The 22330-nt window shown below is 36.3% G+C and overlaps 1 protein-coding gene across 1 annotated transcript in view; it reads left to right on the forward strand.

The window, feature by feature from the left end:
• Positions 1–22330, forward strand: part of LOC138713707 (beta-alanine transporter-like) — a 1405169-nt gene that overhangs the window by 1370570 nt on the left and 12269 nt on the right. The window contains exons 10-11 of the mRNA XM_069846007.1: positions 4114–4292; positions 18027–18205. Of these exons, the coding sequence (XP_069702108.1) occupies positions 4114–4292; positions 18027–18205 (358 nt within the window). The remainder of the gene's footprint in view (positions 1–4113; positions 4293–18026; positions 18206–22330) is intronic.

The raw sequence follows: 22330 nt of genomic DNA on the forward strand, positions 1-22330 counted from the left end.
GTAAATCTGCAGGTAAAGCATTCCAGTCCCTGATAGTACGATTGAGAAAAGAAAACTTTCCAGTGTCCGTCCTCTGTCTTCTTTCCCTCAATTTATATGAGTGGTCGTTCCTTGAAGAGTAATTTGACGGCTGCAACCTATTTTTTTATTTCTCTCCAGGCAGGCTCACCTCTGTATGTTTTGAACATTGCGCATAATCGAATTCGCGTTCTCCGGTCCGCACAAAAGTTCACATACAGATTCTACAGAAAGATGTGTTCAGTTGGAAAATTCGTTATAAACTTCTCCATAATACCTTTGTTATACACGTTTTGAACTGATCCTGCTTATTTTAACTGTTGATATGCATTAGCTTTCGTCCACTATACTGTCCTTCTGTCTTGGAACCCTCATAATATGATCTTCGTTTCTTTCCGTACATAACTCGCATTCTCATGATTGTCTTTGATTGTTTGTAACGAACGCAGCAAATGGGAACTCTTTCTTGCCCCATTTTTGTTCACCAACTTTCGAAACGTAGTTTTCTTTTTACATTATCGACAATAGAATAAGTTCTTCTACAATCTTAAAAATCTCTCTTTACCATGACGAGAACAAGTATTATCGAAAAAAGCATGTTTTCTATTGGTATAGTACCACTCCCTCTTTATATTTTGTGCCATGGGAAGGAGAATGTTACAAGATTTTTTAGGTGTCAACGTTATTACTGGATGTTAAATATAGATAATGAAAAACAGACAAACAAAAACAAATAAACGAAGTGAAATATTGCAAGGTACACACTATATCAGATAACAATAACATTATCAGATAAAAATAACAGATAAACAGTAGATATAAATAAAAAGAAGCGATACAAATAGATGCATCATTTCAATGTAGTGAATATACCCGCACTCGTCTGTATAAAACCTTAGCATAGCACGACCAGTTCTGCGCTATGGAAGTCAAGCATAGACTCAGGGAAATATGACGCAAGTATAATCACTGCTAGTGAAATGTGATTCATGCGCCGAACAGCTGGCTATACTAAGTGGGACCATAAAAGAAATGAAGACATCTTAAAGGAACTTGAAATGAACTCTATACTAGCAGACATAATGTCACTATCAAGATAACTGACGTCAGCATGTGAGACGTATGTCTAGGACTAGAATCCCCCGTGAATTCTGCATTACCAACCTAGAGGCAGGAGATCAACTGGACGTCCAATGAAGAGATGGGCCGAAAAATTTGTGGATCGTAACAGTCTTTCTGGGACTATAACCTGTATGGCTGATGATGATGATTATGATTATGATTATGATTATGACGATGATGAATAGTTCTAAAATGCGGAATAATATTCTCGATACAAATAAATAGGCACAAGAAATATAGGAAAATCTATTAAAAGCCAAATGTTACTATTACAGACAGAAAATCCTGAAGCATAAAGGATATTGAAGACGATATTACAAATAATAGGGGGGTTCGTTTTAAACCTGTTAAATGCATAATTTTAGATTCAGGGAAAAGTGGGACTCAGTAACTACGATTAATGCAATTTCTTTTTGAATATGCGTTTGTAAATATATATTATTTTCTATTTTCATTTAGTGTTCTGCCCAAGGACAGGTATTTCACTGCAAACCCAGCTTTCTTTAGCCTTTCCTATTTTCTGCCTTCCTCTTTGTTTCCTCATATGATCCATATATCTTAATGTCGTCTATCATCTGGTATCTTCTTCTGCCCCCAACTCTTCTCCCGTTCACCATTCCTTCCAATGCATCATTCAGTAGGAAGTTTCTTCTTCGTCCACGCCTGTGGAGTAACGGTTAGCACGTCTAGCCGCGAAACCAGGTGGCCCGGGTTCGATTCCCGGTCGGGGCAAGTTACCTGGTTGAGGTTTTTTCCGGGGTTTTCCCTCAACCCAACATGAGCAAATGCTGGGTAACTTTCGGTGTTGGATCCCGGACTCATTTCACCGGCATTATCACCTTCATCTCATTCAGACGCTAAATAACCTAGATGTTGATAAAGCGTCGTAAAATAACCTACTAAAAAAAATAAAAAAAAAGTTTCTTCTCAGCCAGTGACTCAACCAATTCCTTTTCCTCTTCCTGATTAGTTTCAGCATCATTCTTTCTTCACCCACTCTATCCAATACAGCTTCATTTCTTATTCTGTCTGTACATTTCACACGTTCCATTCTTCTCCATATACACATTTCAAATGCTTCTATTCGCTTCTCTTTACTTCGTCGTAATGTCCATGTTTCTGCCCCATACAGTGCCACACTCCATACAAAACACTCCACTAGTCACTTCTTTAGTTCTTTTTCCACAGGTCCGCAGTAGATGCTCCTTTTTCTATTAAAAGCTTCCATGGCCATTGCTATCCCCCTCTTGATTTCCTGGCAGCAGCTCATGTTACTGCTTATAGTACACCCCAAGTATCTGAAGCTGTCCACTTGCTCTACTGCCTTACTTAGAATTCGCAAGTTTCTTCCTATGACCATGGTCTTCGTCTTATTTGAATTTGTCTTCATCCGATACTACTCACAGCTGTCATTTAGCTCCAGTAGCATATCATTTAGTATCATTTCCACTTCTGCTAACAACGGCATATCATTAGAACCCATATTTTTAAGAGATTCGTTCCATTAGTTTCGGAGTTTAAAATGTTTTCATTTACATTAAACAGGTTTTGCAGTTGTGTTTCTATAGAGCATCAATGAAATTAAATTTACAACAGTATATTTTATTTATTATTATACATTCCTTTCCTAAAGCAATACCATTTAAGTTCCATGTAATATGAGACGTGATACAAAAAAGTAGTGATTTCTTACAAAAACTTAATGTTATTGCATATTTTATGCTCGACCATGCCTTAATGTAGTAATTATACACATGGTAGGAGCCCTTTAATGGACCTCGTTAAAGTACACCTATTCATTAAGGTTCAGATATTCCACCAATCAGAAAACACCGTTGTAGCAATATGAAAGCGCAAGTATCGAATTATTCTCGGATATGCAATCGAAAGACAACTAGCGAAACGTCACGGAGGCTGGAAATCCAATACTGTCGCAGAGGTTAGGTTCTGTTACTATAATAATTAGCGTTAATTGTAAATAATATTCAAATAAATTCAATTTGTCATCTCGTTTTTCAATGTCTAAATCAATTTCAAAGTTATATCAAGATTGTTTATTTTACTCTTTAGATTATATAAAGGTCAATGACATTTGTGTCTCGAAAAAAATCAATACTTTCGCGTCTACGCACATCTCACAATTTACGAGATATTGCACAAGGTCAGTTCCGCTCCCCAGTCAGATAAGAATAACATGAATACTTATGAATAATTTCAAGTTAGAAATATGGTCGAGCATAAAAAGTCGTATGAAACCATTATAGGCTCGTTTCATAATGTACTATTATAAAACAGTATTGTTTAAGTTCCATGTAGGCCTAACATGAGATGTGATACAATGCAGCAGTGATTCTCTCCAAAAATTGTGTTAGTGTTAGCATGCACTTCAGGATCACGTGGCTCGCAGTTAGTCCTTTGAAGACGTTACCATTCCACCAATTACTTCTTTGTAATACATTAAATTAGGGGTTTTCCAGGAGTCTCCGAAATGATTTTCCGGCAACATCTTCACATCCTAAATTTTTGCTTCTGAAACGGTTAGAGCTGAACTGCAGACGGATCCACGCACACAGTGACCTGCTATGTGCCCTTAATATGCGATGATTGTTCGAAATCCGACAGGCGGGTCATCCTGACTCAATCCCGATAGAGCCATGTCCTATCCACGGACGAGTACCTGATAAACCCCAGAGCCCTAACGCCCAATCTCTGTGAATCTATATCGAAGATTTAAAAAATACTGTTCTCTATTTAGATGATAAATGAAGTGAGGGGAGGTGGAGAATGATGGTCAAATGAAAGAGGTAAACGGGAGTACCCCGATAAAAACTTCTATATCTAATATTTGATTTTTCCATCGGGCCGGGCCTGGATGAAACTTCAGTGCTGAGCCACAAACGCGGCCTTTTCCTACTTGATGACTTGACGGTACTGGCCTAACAAGACTGACTACGGAAATTATTGCTGTTTCAGACACGGGAGTCACCCTGGTTCTGTACTGTGTCGGCAAAATGGGGATTTCGTCGTCCTTCGTTGTGCTGCCCCTGATGGCATCAGAGTTGTACCCTACTGTGGTGCGCGGTCTGGGCATGAGCACCAGTTCGGTGGTGGGCATGCTCGGCCCCATCTTCATCCCACTCGTCGTCTATTTGGTATGTTAATATTAGTCTACAATCTGCTGAAAGCAATTTTGAACACATATAAATATGACTGGGCCAGTTTCTATCTGAAGCTTTTCTAACTCACTGCGGGCTAAAGCAGGGAGATGCACTATCACCTTTACCTTTCAACTTCGCTCTAGAATATGCCATTAGGAAAGACAGGGTTTGGAATTGAACGGATTACATCAGCTTCTTGTCTATGCGGATGACATGATTATGTTAGGAGAAAATCCACAATCGATTAGGGAAAATATGGGAATTTTACTTGAAGCAAGTAAAGAGATGTGTTTGGAAGTAAATTCCGAAAAGACAAAGTATATGATTATCTCTCGTGACCAGAATATTGTACGAAATGGAAATGTAAAAATTGGAAATTTATCCTTCCATTAGGTGGAAAAATTAAAATATCTGGGAGCAACAGTAACAAATATAAATGACATTCGGGAGGAAATTAAACGCAGAATAAATATGGGAAATGCCTGTTATTATTCAGTTGAGAAGCTTTTATCATCTACCCTGCCGTCAAAAAATCTGAAAGTTAGAATTTATAAAACAGTTATATTACCGGTTGTTCTGTATGGTTGTGAAACTTGGACTCTCACTTTGAGAGAGGAACAGAGATTAAGAGCGTTTGAGAATAAGGTTCTTAGGAAAATATTTGGGGCTAAGAGGGATGAAGTTACAGGAGAATGCAGAAAGTTACACAACGCAGAACTGCACGCATTGTATTCTTCACCTGACATAATTAGGAACATTAAATCCAGACGTGTGAGATGGATAGGGCATGTAGCACGTATGGGCGAATCCAGAAATGCATATAGAGTGTTAATTCGGAGATCGGAAGGAAAAAGACCTTTGGGGAGGCCGAGACGAAGATGGGAAGATAATATTAAAATGGATTTGAGGGAGGTAGGATATGATGATAGAGACTGGATTAATCCTGCACAGGATAGGGACCGATGGCGGGCTTACGTGAGGGCGGCAATGAACCTCTGGGTTCCTTAAAAGCCATTTGTAAGTAAGTATAAATATGACTGTGATAATCTGGAAGTTCAACGTAAATTTTTTTCCCGTGAATTTTACTCTTCTCAAGTAACACGTCAAACGCATATTATATCCTAGCTTTCCGTCAAGCGCATTTATTTACGTGCGTATTTATTTATTTGTTTATTTATTTATTTATCTATTTATTTATTTATTTATTTATTTATTCAAATATTTATTTATTTATTTATTTATTTGTTTATTTATTTATTCATTCATTTATTTATCTATTTATTTTTATTTATTTCTCTATTTATTTATTTATTTTTTTTATTTATTTATCTATTTATTTTTATTTATTTATCTATTTATTTTTATTTATTTATTTATTTATTTATCTTTCAATATAAGCTCATTTATGATTTACATGATTACTAATTAAATAGATCCGGATTCGATCCCTCGCAAGAAAGTTGATCTCCGTCTCATACAGATTTGATGTATGTCCATTTTCCTTCGCCTCTCACATTTAATTTCTTCTGTCGTATCCCATGCTGTGCTGATCTTTGCTTCCATCCGGGTGACGAGTTTCGATTCCAGGTCTGGTAGAGATAGAATTTGTGATGGACAAAAACATACGTTGTAGAGGGTTTTCTCGGTGAACTCTACGTTCCCTCTTTCATTGCAGAAACACTCGCCATCTCTACCTCATCTTACCTATCATCTGTAATGATTAAAAATAGAATCCGGTGAAGTCTTATGGAAGAAAGCTATCTCCGATGTTCACATAGATTACAAGGGCTTGAGACCTAGCTCTGTCAGGAATGAGGCAGGATGAGCACCTATCAACAATGGATTCACGAATATCATCCAGACCACTTTTCAGATAATCAACTTATATGAAGGGCGCATAATGAGCCTATGAGTACCTAAGTGCATGGATCCGCCCCATATCGGGCCCTCGAAAAGCCAAACGAAACCAAGGGACAGTCATGTTTCTCGTAAATCCTAATTTGCCTAATCTGTGGAATGTTTTATGTTATTATTTCATTTTATGTATGTAATAACTCCGCAGATTTCTGGTCGTTGAGAGAGAACATGAGATTGAGAGAGAGAGAGAGAGAGAGAGAGAGAGAGAGAAAGGGAGAGAGAGGGAGAGAGAGAGAGAAAGATCGGGAGAGAGAGGGAGGGAGAGACGGTAGGAGGAGGAGAGACGGTAGGAAAGGGAGAGAGACAGACGGACAGATATATAAGCCTATCACAAAATATAACCAGTCTAGTATATACAGTCACGAAGCTTGAGTTTTGAGGGTACTAGGAACAATAGACTGTGCCGGTACTATTTCGCATTGTCTGTGATCAGGCGATACTAGCTATCGTAGTGGTTAGCAACTATGTATGGATGCATATTTCCTACGTATTGAGCTTCGTGACTGTATATACTAGACTGTGATATAACGTAATGGGTTAGGTATAGCTTACAGCAGTAAAATGTTTGGAAATATTCAACATTTTTTTCTCCATTACTGTATCTTGTGTAATAATTAAAATTGGTATTTGTAAAACGCTGTCCTACTGCTATGTGAAAAAAATATTTTTACGATTTAAAAAAAATATTTATATAGGCCTATACGTTTTAAATTCATAATAGTGGTAGTTCACTGTGCAGTGATGAAGCGTTTCCCTCATAACTCATAAACTTGTTAACTTTTTCATGTTCTCTCTCTTTTATTTTATTTCTGAAACTCATGTTTACAATATCATTCTCTTTCAACTACATTCCTTAATAAATATATTTTTTTTAATTTTGTGTTAAAAGAAAATACTGATATTTGACCTTTATAATGCATTTTTTTTATCAGACAATCTATTAAAGGTAGAAGAGTGATGTTGCACCATAATGTAGATATGACATGCATAAAAACACACAAAAAATTTCATCACAAAATGTTGGATTGTTTTTTAGTTATATGAATCATATACCAAGTAATACTGTATAAAGTATAAACATTAAAACTGAATGATATATCAGTCTTCATTAAACTATGGTATTCACTTAACTTTAACCCTTGCGTTCTCCGTTTTTAATAAATGGCGCTTGGCCCACTATGGCTCTGAACCCTTCAAATATTGCTTTTACTTGCTGAGTAACATCCGTAGTGAAATTATCATCCGAAGTTTGTGTACATGAGCTGAATCTTTCACAGAAACTATCGGCTAGAATTTCTACTTTGTTTAAAGGTTAATAACTCATATAGCCTGCATTATCTTGCATAGAAAAAGGATATTTTTATTTTGTTTTTCGAAGCAGTCTTTTAGTGGAAGTTCAAAAATGTCTTCTTTCTGTTGAAAGTCATTAGCTTCGTTTACAAATTCTTGCACTACACAAACTTGATTTTTCCTGCTTGTTGTTCGCTCTTATTGACAGTAAGTTCTCTTCGCTTGGACATCTGCAAAGCAATACCAATGGCGCCTTGCTTGGTGTTTTAGCTTTAACGAGAAAGTGCAATTCTGTGAATTTACTGGTATTACGTCATGTTTTAGGCAAAAAAATGTTATTTCATCAACAGTTATTGTAATGGTATCACAAAACATCTGTATTGCTGTGTCAATATCACAGTTGTTTTGAATTGAAGGTTTTCCTGGAATACTCTCAGTATATTCGTTGCACTTTATTGATTTAATGTTTTCAATCGGTTTAAAATAACTAGTGACAGATCTGCTGAAAGTTATAAGTAAGGGTATTTGTTCTAAATCTAATGCTGTTAAAAATTTGTTTTTTGCCACAATATAGACAAATATCAAGTTAGTTCCAGTGGTCGGAGCACAGTGTAATCACAGTCTAGTACATACAGTCACGAAGCTCAATACGTAGGGAATATGTATTCATAGATAGTTGCTAACCACTAGGATCGCTACTATTGCCTCATCACCAGGCTTCGAGACTTTAGACCCGATACAATAAGTTTACTGTGCATTCACTGTAGGTTGTTGACTCGCTGCAGATAAATAGAGATGTGTTGAGGTAACAACGTTGGTGTTTAGAGTAGAGTACGGTAGTATGGGGAAACACACATATGTACATTCTGAAGGTAAATATACATTACACAATGATAATGTCAAAAGAATGTGAAAAGCATTTATTCTCCTGTCTTTTATAAGCATTTGTGTTTAATTATACACAGTGTTAATGGTGGAAATAAGCATGTAGCAATTTTAAATTTTCATTTATCCTATTGGTCGTCTTTAGGAAGTGCAGTTACAGTACCGAATTGCAATGTACTACAAGGTACATTCTCAGTGTCTCAAACGTAAATCTTTTTCGGTTATCTGCCAAAGTTTGTACTGTAGAAAGCTGCGCTCTACGTCGCATGACGTGATAGGAGCAAAACGAAAAAACGTAACATCATTGCAGTCACTAAGAGACAGTCCTTTATTCTCGGGTGACTCTATGTCCACTAATTTGCTGTTTATGTTACACAATGTTCCATATCCGTTATTTTTATATAAAATTGATTTACACTTTTGTTTTACACGTTCAGTAACCGGTGTACTTGATGCCTCATTAATTCTCTGCATCATTTTCTAAATTAATTTGAGGGCTTCCGGCATCTCTTGCTCTGACTTTTCTAACCGTGTAATATTTTCAGACACATTTTGTATGAAAACCAAATTATTCGTCAGAACCTTCAAATCCAGAGCGTTTTCCTTTGCGTATTTGTTGGCATTCATTCTACAGTACCCCCACCCACTGTACGCTTTACCACTATACTCAGTACGCCGTTATGCGGATTTCCCACTGAACTGCTCTATTGGGTCCGAAGTCTCGAAGCCTGCTCATCACAGACAATGCGAAATAGTACCGGCACAGTCTATTGTTCCTAGTACCCTCAACAACTCAAGCTTCGTGACTGTATATAGTAGACTGCGGTGTAACTGTGTGACAAGGAATGATATAAAATTAATTCACCTTTCGGAATATTGATTTTAGAGTTCTATGCGTTGTGTTTGACGTTGAAATATTCGCATATCGAAGCTCATTTTGTACTGATAGAAAGACATGAGAAATATAAGTAATAAACCGGGAAAGGGACAGATTTTTTCATGTTATATCGGTCTTTTCCTCCATTCTCGTTTTGCTATTAGGCCTTGACTTATTCTTCATTTAATTAACTGTAAATAAAATATGCAATTAAAAGGGTGTGTATCAGAGCCTTCTTCAGTTACAAGCCGGAGCCATACGTCGCCAACACTGTAATTAGCTGTTACACGGAGGCCTACTATCCAGAATACGTGTTTCTGCTAATGCCGATTTTCAATGTCAATTAATGTTAGAAGGAAGCGTAAAGAAAGCTTGCCCATTTGACTCATGCGCAGAGAACGATATTCGGTCCTCGTGCCGCCATGCTCGTTACAGGGCTGTTATGAAGCACTTAATGCTGATTACAGGGCGCATTCGAAAGCGCGGTCTTGAGCTGTTCGCATCGTGGAGTGTATTGTGCAGAGCGGGTAGAAGCCAGCGTATGCGTTACATACTCTGCGTTTTATCCCTGATGTCAGGAGTTTTATATAGTTCAAAGTGGTTTGTTAAATAACAGAGTTCTGTATAACATTCTAAGTACTTAACAATGCCCCCCGTTTCGCTCTAAATTAGGAAGTGCTAATAAAAACGTTACACAGTCAAACTAGGGAATTATTTATAACGTTCATAAATTTATGAAAAACGAAACAGGCTCCGCTCGTAACGTAAGGAAGTGTATACAGATTAAAATAAACCGATCATAGTACCCTAGTTATCGGAACATTTAAATAAAATCACACAGTATTAGTGTTTTATTACAACGTCAAATATCAATTATTACACAATTACATATTTCTTATAACGTCTGTGTCATTTCATTCAGTGATTTTAAATGCAAAAAAAAAATCGTGCTTCTGTATTTTCAACAATGTTGTGTTATTAGTTACTCTGCAACAAGGTTTAGGTTACGTTACATGCGCTGTGATAAATCTCACTCGAAACATCAAGCCAGCAGACGACTGAGAACTGACGACAGTTTGCCAATCGAATCGAAGCGAGGTCGAGTGCACCCGAACGTTTCCGAAAGTTCGCGCAGCTTACCGTGGCAAGCTCTTCTTGCGTTTACTTCTACAGGGACATCATTTTATTTTTACTTCAATTTTTATTATACCTGAGTTTTTGAATGTACTTCACTCCCACCCCTTCTACTAATGAAGCTCAAGCGTCCTCCACACAGATCCAAGACCGCATATACAGTCATAGTAGCCTTACGGTCATAGTAAACAGTACGTTCCAAAAATATGTTCGCGTTTTCCAGTGACGAAAAAGCTTTCAATACTGAATCATTTTCGCACAGGTACTATCGTCCATTTGCCTACGTCGTATCCCGGTTTCCCCCACCAGCTTTTATTCGCCAGCTAGTGGCTGGGCTGTCTTAGCTCTTTTCTGAGAACATTAATTTCTGTTAGGAATTGGACGTCTACGTAATATTATACAACTGTTTAAAATAACTTAAATAAAAGGGCCTCGTTAAGTAATTAACTGTCACGTGATTTCCCCCCTTTCTACGACCCTACGACATAACCACTTGGACGGACAGTAGATAGTATGTCTGAGTAATTTTATCTTTTCGGATCGGGAGGAAGTGAAGATTGAATTTATAGTGCGTAAGGTACTCTTTTATAGAATAGGTACGAAGTACGAAACTGGTAATTGGGATTAGGTACAATAGTCTATATTGCGATAATATGCACATTAGAACAGAAGCCTGTATCGAAATGAACGGCCACCATTTTCAAAAATGTGTTTAAATATCCATATTATGATTATTTTTCAATTTAACTTCATTCTCTATATTGTACGCTAATATGCTGTAGGCAGTATAATATACACTGCATAATGAATACGTCCACATGGACAGCTCAGTTCATGAGTAAAACACTCATTGTTAATACTGTACTATATTTTGATTAAACAAAAACCTAATGAAAATTATCAAACTCAAAATCGCAATATTTTCTAGTTTACGTAAATGGATGAACTACTTTTCTTCCCTCCTATGCCTAGTAAAGTGATTTGTTTGTACATTACGCCAGTATCATCGAACTCCAGTCGTGGAAGGGAGTAGCAAACGGCGTTGATCCAAAGGTATAGCCAGGTTAATATTAAAACTGTTAGTAAAAATAAAATGATGTCCCTGTACAATATAAGTGTGTGTCGATGGAATTATGTTCGCAGTCGTATCAAACGTTAATTGCTGATATATTATAAACTAAGTGCGTGTTGGCGATAAAAACAAGACAATAAAATGAAAATATGGCCGCAGTCTTTGGCAATTGTAACGGTTATTATTAATGACAAAATGATTGACAATTCTTCTAAATATTAAATATTGTATAAACTACATTTTTATAGTCTTACTTGTGGTTTGTGATGTATCAGAATTCTAGCCAAATTGTTGGGTCTCGCCTGCTATATCAATAAAGTTACGCCGTTGATTTTCAAGTTCATTGTAAACAGCTGTTTTGTGATCTCATAAATGTTGCAGTTTTGTTGACGATTCGGAATGCCTGCTATACGTCAGAACTGTCTATATTTGTAGATGCATACACTCACTTTGTTGGTTTTCAAGGTTGTTTATTAATATTATTTCTTTTGTAATAAATTAGTTATAAACATGTTTCTTTTCACTTCGTATTTACAGGATTTAAAGTTCACCGAGTTTACCCTAATTGGCACATACTTAAAAGATAATGATGTGTTTTGTTACGTATTATGTTGAAGGTATATTTCTTCACTTTTTCATAGATCTTTATACTTGGCCTTGGCCTATTTAAAATTATATTTTAGAAAATTTGTAACAAATAATTTAGGATAACAGTATTGTTATGGTGACTGGCGAGGTTCAAACTAAAACTGGCTTCCTGGACATCTGAAATATTTATAGAAAATCACGACAGATAATAACATGAAATTAAAATGTATGTGATATCCTAGACCTTTCACATCAGAGGTGAAACAACATAAAGCGGCAAAACATTGTCAATTTATTACCCACATAATGGCTAATTGATTGGAATAGGGTACTGCGAAAGTACGTCGTTATTTTATTTATTTTTGGTACAAGTAACATTTCTTTAAGTATTTATTTATTTTCCCTTGTACCATCAATAAAAAACACGTATGCTTTTAATTTTTTTTTTAAGTTATAAGTGGCCGTATGCAAGTACTTACGCGGTATTCTGAAACTCAAAATATCATTTCGGATTCCGTAATAAATTACGTACATCGATACACTGAATCTTGATCATATGCACTTAGTTTTGTATAAAGTAATGTCGAAAATGTACATGTGACAACGAAATCAAAGCACTAAAACGTCAAACGTCATGCCTTTATTTCGCCTCCGCCCACCTCCACTCAGCGTTTCCATACCTACCCATGCTCCGGCTTGTAACTGAAGATGGCTCTAGTGTGTATTAGTATTGTAAGTTTTTATACTGAACAACAATGTAATTTTATTATCTCAACAATAACTCTTCACTTTCTACAATTTAATTCCACTCCCGTCAACAATGGGATTTGCTCTCCACACAGCAACACAGTATTCGTTATTACACTCCACAGACGACAATGACAATTTACTTGGATTATTGAGAACAACAATGAACTGTTAATTTTAACTAATGTTCACAAAGCACTATTTACAAATCAGAACTGTCAGTTCTCAGTTCACAGTTCGTTTGCCTTGGCTAGTTCTTCTAGCTCAGTCACTCGAGTTCACAGTATCTCGAACCACAGACCTTAGAGACAGTCCACTGAACTTCGAACTCAGGTCCCCCAACTGCGGTCCACTGCACTCAAACTCAGGACTTCCGGCTCCACAGTTACGGACACACTCAAGTCGAACTCCTGTCTCGAAGCTGGCTTCACTGCTACACAAGACTGGCTGCTGTCCACTGACTGTAACAACACTGACTTACTGACTGACTGTCTCACTCGCATGCGTAATTTATACTCACACCATAGTTGCGAGAAAGTTCGCGATCTAGAGATTTCCGCGCGTGTCCATTCTCGAATCATCCGGATATCTCTCCTCTCTGCCGCGGTCGCTCTTTCCCCTTTCTCCCCACAGCACATGCCCCAGGAAGCAGACGCGCGCGCAACCTGCCCGTCACGGCCGACCTTGCTCTTCCTTCTGCTGGTCGTGAGATCGAATCTCACGCTGCTGTCACAGTATATTACGATACAAGGTTGGGAAGAGCTTTATACAAAGTCGAGGAAAACTTTTGAAAAACTAGCAAAGCGAGTTTTTAAATTTCCGAGCTTTGTAATGTACTTCACAAACGTGTATTGTACAACATTTTTTGCATGATAGTATATTTTGAAAATAATACTTTTAAAAATCTTAATATACATTACGTACATTACACTATGAACAGCTGACTGAAGGTTAGCAGGCTGGCCAACGTACAAACTTCACCATAAACTTCAGTGTTAAGGAGTAAAAATGATTCAGATACTTGTAGTATTTCGTGTTCATTTGGAATAATTTTTATTTATTTTTTTAAGTGAAGTTTGAATTGTTTAAATAAAGTTCAGCACATTTCAAATGGAGTGATTTGTTCTGTATAATGTATATTAATAAACACTATGTTTTGCGTATTAATTTTACATGCATTGTAGGATTTTAGCTTACAGAGAATGCAGTGGTTTTTATTATAACTTTAGAGCACTTATTTGTGATATTTTAACAAACTTATCTAGGTTGGCAACTCTGAATTCAAATCATTGCGGCCATTTGCTCTAACGTTGAGAAAATACACTATCGTGCGAAAATAAATATTTCCATTGTCATAACTACAAAGTTTCTTTGTAATAATGAACCAATATGAATTCTCACGATGAAGCAGCAAAAGATAATGCCGAAGAAAGCGGAATTTTCACTACGTTTTCCAAAAGCAAACAAAAGTGTTAAAATAGGCGCCCACTCACCGGAACGGATCCGTACGGTGAATTCGGATTTTTATTCTTTGCATTATTTTAAATGGAGCATCGCCCATTTGGCCGTATAGCCTCTGTCCGCATGACCGGATTCCGATCAGAATTCTTGCCAGAGAATTCTAAACGAATTTCCGTATGATTCAAGATCGAAATAGAGAATGTCATGGCAAATAATATCGATTGCAAGGCCTCCAATCGCGGTAGTATTGAAGGTATAATGAAATGGTTGTCGCAAAGTTTATTTTATTAAGTCCAACAGTATGAATAGCTTTATAATTTATGAAATTAGAATTATAGCAATGTAATATGGAGAAAGATGGGAAAATACTAAATTAACCAGGTACGTCCTTCATAGTTTATTTAAGTCACAGAGCTTTTAATTTTATTTCCAGGATCAGTTCAGAACACTACAATGAAATAATGCGCTCTAGCGGTAAATTACAACACTATTTGATTATTCATTCTGAAATGCGGACAAGTGAGCGAAACTATAATAAAAACCCGAACGCAACGAACGATTTTTTTCCTACCTTTAATATTATAATTTTTCATTAGATTCAACAACAAATGCAAGTTGCTCTGGTAAACGTCTCATTGTCAACGCAGAATAACCTGAATATTTTCTTTTGACAGTGTGGAGCACTAATTTAACAATCTGAAGCGGACTCTGCCTGCAGTTTCAGACATTTTCACAAAACTCGTTACACGAGTCGAAAGTGTCTTGTATTGGGTATCTCTTTGTGCGAAATGCAGCCACGTATGAACCTTCTTTATTGACACCCATCCGGAATAATCACATAATTTTATCATTCGAGTCCATCAATTGCATTTATTCAAAGATAGAAGTGGTGCAGTGAGGCATAGGCTTTTAAATTGGTCAAGTGGTCCTCACTGATCATATATATTAAAGGAGCGACCTCCAATTAACATATTCAATTTGTGAAACAAGGGCAGACACACTTGCCATTAGTTTCTCTTGTAAGCCGTTTCATCTCAGGTAGCGCAATAGACGAAATTGGCTTCGAACAGAAAAGAAGACAAAGGATAGGTGGAGCGGAGAAAAATTCTCTCCGGCATCGGGACTCGAACCCGGGTTTTCAGCTCTACGTGCTGACGCTTTATCCACTAAGCCACATCGGATTCCAGTTCTGATGCCTGATCGAATCCTCTCAGTTTAAGTTCTACCTCTTAATTTCCATTTTGTGGCCAACCCTCATATGCACTGTGTCACAGATGTGCGACAGTGGCACAATGTGCAGAGGTGCACTCATTACGAGTGTCTAAGTAGCCGGGATCTGACGGAATGAGCTCCGAATGCAACAAACGAATTTTTCCGGTAAGCGAGCGCCTACGTTTATTCTAAGGAACTAGAGATAACTTAAACATTCAGAAAGAAAATATAATATCGGTACTATAAGAAGAGCAAATGACTCATTAAAACACTATCCAATGATAAACAGATTATGAGAAACATTGGAAAGCCGAAAGAAAATAAACAATAATTAACAGATTGACTGCACATGTTTAGTACAACATAATTTTACGAAGACATTCGCATGGACACTAATACACACTCCTAATTCCGCCTGCAAAACCATTAAATACCTCCCACATGACGAGACTGATATTTGGGCTGCCTAAATAAAAATTAATGGTTTAAATCAAACACTCTGTACAATAGGCATAGACTACTTATAGGAAAGTATGTCCTAATTAATATGTCTTTCAAAATATGAACATTGCTTAGTATCGATGAAATGATTTATCGAAAATTCAAATAAAACTGGACGAAATTAGAATAAACTTGCCTTTTTCACCATAAAATAATATCACATAATGTCCAGAATAACAACCTCTGACTCTTTCATTGAAACATACGCAACGTTTATAGTGTGACTTTATTTATTGTCAATACTGTGGATGCGAGTATTGCAAAAAAAAAGTCAATAACTTCATAGATACATTATTTAAAATATATTTATACAGGTACATCATTTAATTTTACTTCAATTTTTATTGTACCTGAGTTTTTAATTACTTCACTCCCACCCCTTCTACTAATGAAGTTCAACCGTCATCCACACAGAACCAAGACACATATGCAGTCAAAGTCGTCTTACGGTAATAATAAATAGTACTGAGTGAGTGAGTGAGTGAGTGAGTGAGTGAGTGAGTGAGTGAGTGAGTGAGTGAGTGAGTGAGTGAGTGAGTGAGTGAGTGAGTATACTACGTTCCATAAATATGGTCGCTTTTTCCAGTAAATAAAGAGCTTTCAATATTGAATCATATTTTTGCACAGATACTGTGCGTCCGTTTGCTTACGTCGCATCCCGGTTTCCCCCAATTGCTTCTGCTCGCTCCTCTGTAAAGGCTAGTGGGTGGGCTATTTTCTGAAAATATTTTCTGTTATGAATTGGACGTCTACGTAATACCTCTATTATCGACATATTATCTCAACATTGCTTAATTATTTCTGTGTAGTTCAACAGGGACATAGAGTAGGGAATATATCTGTGGTGTTAGGGTAAAAGGAGATAAGTCATAAAAATGAGTTCCGAGATAAATGAAAATTAAACTTCGAACTCTTATTACAAATAATTTTCTACACAAATAAAACACGTCAACTGCTAGTATTCTTTGATTTTTCCACACCCACTTGTATAATTTAACTTCTGTGTTCGTCTGGGGAACAAAATTCCACCTGGACAAAAAAATGACTTATACCCCTTTACCCGAACACCACAAATATGTTATGTACGAGGTTCATCCAGGAAGTAAGTTCCAATGGTCGATAAAGAAAACAAAAACATCAAGAAGTAAGAAATATTTATTGCTCTATTTACAGAGATTCACTGGCTACTTCTCAACATAGTCATTGTTATTGAGGCATTTATCATACCGGTACACCAACGTTTGTATGCCCGTGTCATGAGTTGTATTATACACCTGTTTAAAATAACTTAAATAAAAGGGCCTCGTTAAGTAATTAACTGTCACGTGATTTCCCCCCTTTCTACGATCCTGCGACAAAACCACTTGGACGGAAAGTAGATAGCATGTCTGAGTAATTTTATCTTTTCGGATCGGGCAGAAGTGAAGATTGAATTTACAGTACGTAAGGTACTTTTTATAGCGTAGGTACAGAATTATTTCAACATGAATTACTGGTACGAAGGACGAAGTTGTAATTAGGTACAATAGTCTACAGTGAGATAATATGCACAAAAGAACTGAAGCCTGTAACGAAATGGACGGCCACCATTTTCAAACATGTGTTTAAATATCCATATTATGATTATTTTCAATTTAAATTCACTTTCTATATTGTACGCTAATGTGCTGTAGGTAGTATTATATATTGCATAATGAATACGTCCGCATGGACAGCTCAGTTCGTGAGTAAAAGCACGTATTGTTAATACAGTACTGTATTTTGATTAAAGAAAAACGTAATGAAAATTATCTAACTCAAAATCGTGATATTTCCTAGTTTACGTAAATGGATGAACTACTTTTCTTCCCTCCTATACTTAGTAAAGTGATTTGCATGTATTTTACGCCAGTATCACCAAACTCCGATCGTGGAAGGGGGTAACAAACGGTGTTTCCGGTTCTCAACTGTTAATCCAAAGGTATAGCCAGGTTAATATTAGAAATTTTAGTGAAAATAAAATGATATCCCGGTGCAAGAACTGAAATGTTGATGTTCTGATCAGGGCGAGGAGATGCTGGTGCTACCATTGATTGTGATGGGAACTCTTCTGGTGGCTGGAGGTACCTGTAGCCTGCTGCTACCCGAGACTTTGAATCAGCACCTTCCGCAGAGCCTAGAAGATGGTGAGAAGTTTGGAAAAGATTTGGGATGGAGAGATTTGACTGCCTGCTGTCCATCCAGGTTAGTCGCATCTCAAGTCTATTCATTTTGAGAAAATGATACACATGAAGTAAATCTTCACACCTATTCTTCATAACAAATAATCAATTAAAGCGAAACGGAACCCTTAAACGTACTAGTACTAATTTTTATATCATTATTGTTATTATTACAAATCGCTATCATTTTACGAAACTGTAAGAGTGTGTCCTGAGAATAACAAATATTAGATATAACCTATATACAGTCACGAAGCTTGAGTTGTTGAGGGTACTAGGAACAATAGACTGTGCCGGTACTATTTCGCATTATCTGTGATGAGGCGATAGAAGCGTTCATCTATGGATGCATATTCCCTGCGTATTGAGCTTCGTGACTGTATATCCTATACTGTAATATTACGATAGCAAACGGTAAAAACAGTTTGCAGCCGGAATCGATTAAACAAGTACAAACTATTGTTTAATATTTATTGTTAATATTTTTATTATACTCGTTAGCGTCACTATTTCACGAAAAGTCTTCAGTTACTCCGATCGAGGTGGGTTTCTCCAAAATATAGTGAGGATCACGTAAGAGCAGGTCCTAAAAGGCTAGTTTGGCTGCCTCTTCAGCGTTGCCAACTAATACCAGATATTACCAAAGAGGGTAAAATCACAATACTATGTACTAAAATACTACTAATGATACTAATAATAATACTTAATAATAATAATAATAATAATAATAATAATAATAATAATAATAATAATAATAATATAGTGTTAACAATAACAATGTCTTGCTTATTTACTTATTTACTACACCTCACCTTTATGTTGGAAGATGATTTCTAAATAGTTCAATAATTTGTGAGAGTATATTTTCCTCTTGGACCTCTCGCACATTATGTTGGTAATTAGTAGATTAGTATGATCTAATATTAAAATGTATTTTATCTGACAACATGAAATTTATTCCTTTGACTAAAAACTTTACGATTCAAGAGACCTAACCAAAAAATATATTTTGTTTTATCACGTGAAATTATTAGTACTAATTCCGAAAACAGAATACCACTCTGAAATGATGGAGCTCGAGCGTAAAATATAGTAAATGACATGTTGGTCAAAAATGAGATATGTAGCGTATAATATGGTATCTTACTTTCTGCGTCTAATGCAGTAGTTAGTTTTTCAACTTTTCAACAGATGGCAGAAGTATACAGATTTTACTTTACTGGTAATCATACAAACTGTTGCATGTATAAATGTTTACCTACCGTACCTAATAACTTCAAAACATTAAAATGTCACTTACTATGTTTTAGTCTCAAACCCCTCAAATGTACACCCTACTTAAAATACATACTCCTAAGTCGCTACCATGCTATTTCGTCTTTTGGACATTTTAATAAAAATCTGAATAAAAAAATATATTTCTGTCCATAGGCCACGTGCATGTTTTATTCCAAGTAGGTCTAGGTCCATAAGTTATATATTATTTGATTACAATTACCTGAATATAGTGTTGAATTGGAATCACAACGCAACACAACTGAATTATGTATTGATATTAATATTAATACCGGTATTACTAATTAATTATTAATTACGTTCAAATTTCACGAGCTTAGTTACTTCCATTTCGTCAGATTCCTTCTACGGTAAACCAAAATTATTGCTACCAACATAACAGTTAGAAAATAACTCCAGCTGTAGTATTTGTCAGCACTCGTAATTCGAAACGACGTTGGTGAAAGAAAATTCAATCTGACATCTAGAAAAATCACTATAATCCACTAGCATATGTAGTAATAAGATAATAGTACATTATGCAACGAGCCTATAATGGTAGTAATTAAGACGCAAGTAAGTTTGTTTATGAAACGAGCGCAAGCGAGTTTCATAATTTTCATACGAGCGTCTTAATTACCATTATAGGCAAGTTTCATACGACTTTTTATGCTCGACCATATTTCTAACTTGAAATTATTCAAAATTAGGTCATGTTATGGTTTTGTGCGAACTGACCTGAATTGTGAGATGTGCGCAGACGCGAAAGTATTGATTTTTTCCGAGGACGAATGTCATTGAACTTGATAGAGAATAAGATGAACATTAGTCTGATATAACCTGGAAATTGATTTAGAATTGAAAAACGAGATGACAAATTGAATTTATTTGATTATTATTATTTACAATTAACGCTAATTATTATAGTAACAGAACATAACCTTCTGCGACAGTATTGGATTTCCAGCCTCCGTGACTTTTCGCTAATTGTCTTTCGATTGCATATCCGAGAATAATCGATACTTGCGGTTTTATAACGGTACAAAGGTGACTTGTCATTGGCTGAACACCTGAACTTTAATGAATAGGTGTACTTTAATGAGGTGCATTAAAGGGCTACTACCAGGTGTATAATTACTACATTTATGCATTGTCGAGCATAAACGTAGTTACGTTTCACCCTTGGAGTATTAATTAAGCTGATTCACGCTGTAGTAAGCGGAGAGTGCGATAGTGGATTTTGTGCTTTTTTTCTTGTCTACTACCTATTTACACAAATTATTATCAATATGCATCTTCGTTGTGTGTTCTATTAACATTCTTCTCTTATACCGCCGGCCCCATTGTATGAGGAACATCCACCATATAATCCATGAATCCATGTCATTTTCATCATTTCATGCTCGCTGTCCTTCTTGCTATGTTCGCCTTTTAAAATGGGAAATGTACTATTATCTTGCTTGTAACACATCAGTTTATTATGACTATTAGGTTTAGGATCCAAATACTAGGCCTATTAACTCCCGTCTAACTAGGAGGCACTTTTAATATCTCCGTAATCCTGTCCCACGACTTCGGACGCTACTTCCGACTTGTATGTCTCTTCAGAGATTTCAACACCGAAAATGTAGTGGGCTTTTCTCAAGGTCCCTAATGTGCAGATATAGGTACAGACTCCTGAGCGGAAGTTGTTTACACCCACGAGGCCATCTATAGTGAGGATCATGTAAGTGTATGCAAATCTAGTCTTCCAGGTAAAGCTTCCTGTAAAGCAGATTTGAATAATTTCAAGGGAAAAATTGTTCCGGGGCCGGGTATCGATCCGTTGAACGTACCAGAGATCTGCCAACTGAGCTACAGGTCCCGGAACAATTTTTCCCTTGAAATTATTCAAATCTGGCTTTACAGGGAGCTTTACCTGAAAGACTAGATTTGCATAATGTATACGTCACTGTGTACGTTAACAGAAAACCACAATTCCAAGTCACACAGAGATTGTGTGCACTCGATGTGGGTCTCTGGCGTTTCGTCAGCCCACGCGAGTTGTGTGGATATAAAGGGAAAGGTTGAGACGGTGTCGGGTGGATTCCCGGATAGCTCAGTTGGCAGAGCGCTGGTACGTTCAACCAGAGGTTCCGGGATCGATACCCGGCCCGGAACAATTTTTCCCTTGAAATTCTTCACGTAAGTGTAGTTCCTGAAAGTTCCTTTTGGCCGTCTCTTCAGTGTTGCCAACTAATAACAGTTATCACCAAAGAGGGAAAAATCATAATGCTACGTACTACTGAAATAATAATAATAATAATAATAATAATAATAATAATATACTAATTAACAATAATAATGTCTTACTTATTTACTACATCTCATCTTTATGTTGCGAGGTGTTTTCTAAATAGTTCAATAAATTATGAAATATTATATTTTCCTCCTGGACTTCTCGCATATTATTATGTTGGTAATTAAGATTAGTATGATCTAATATTAAAATTTATTTTGTCTGATAACATGTAATTCATTGCTTTAACTAAACAGTTTACGATTCACAAGACCTAACCTAAAAATGTAGTTTGATCAGTGAAATGGTTAGTATGAATTCCGAAAACAGAACACCACTTTTAAATGTATAACTTACTCAAAATACTATAAGCACTTTCTTTCTTGAAGAAGTCGCTACCATGCTATTTCCTCCTTTTCACATTTTAATAAAAATCTAAACACGAAAGAATTTCATTAAAATGTCAGATATATTTACGTGCATGTGTCATACGAAGTAGGTCTATAAGTTATTTCTTATTTAATTACACTTACCTGAATATAGAGTTGAATTGGAATCACAACGCAACAGAACTGAATTGTGTGTTGACATTAA

This window comes from Periplaneta americana, chromosome 14, assembly GCF_040183065.1.
Source record: "Periplaneta americana isolate PAMFEO1 chromosome 14, P.americana_PAMFEO1_priV1, whole genome shotgun sequence".
Classification (NCBI taxonomy): domain Eukaryota; kingdom Metazoa; phylum Arthropoda; class Insecta; order Blattodea; family Blattidae; genus Periplaneta; species Periplaneta americana.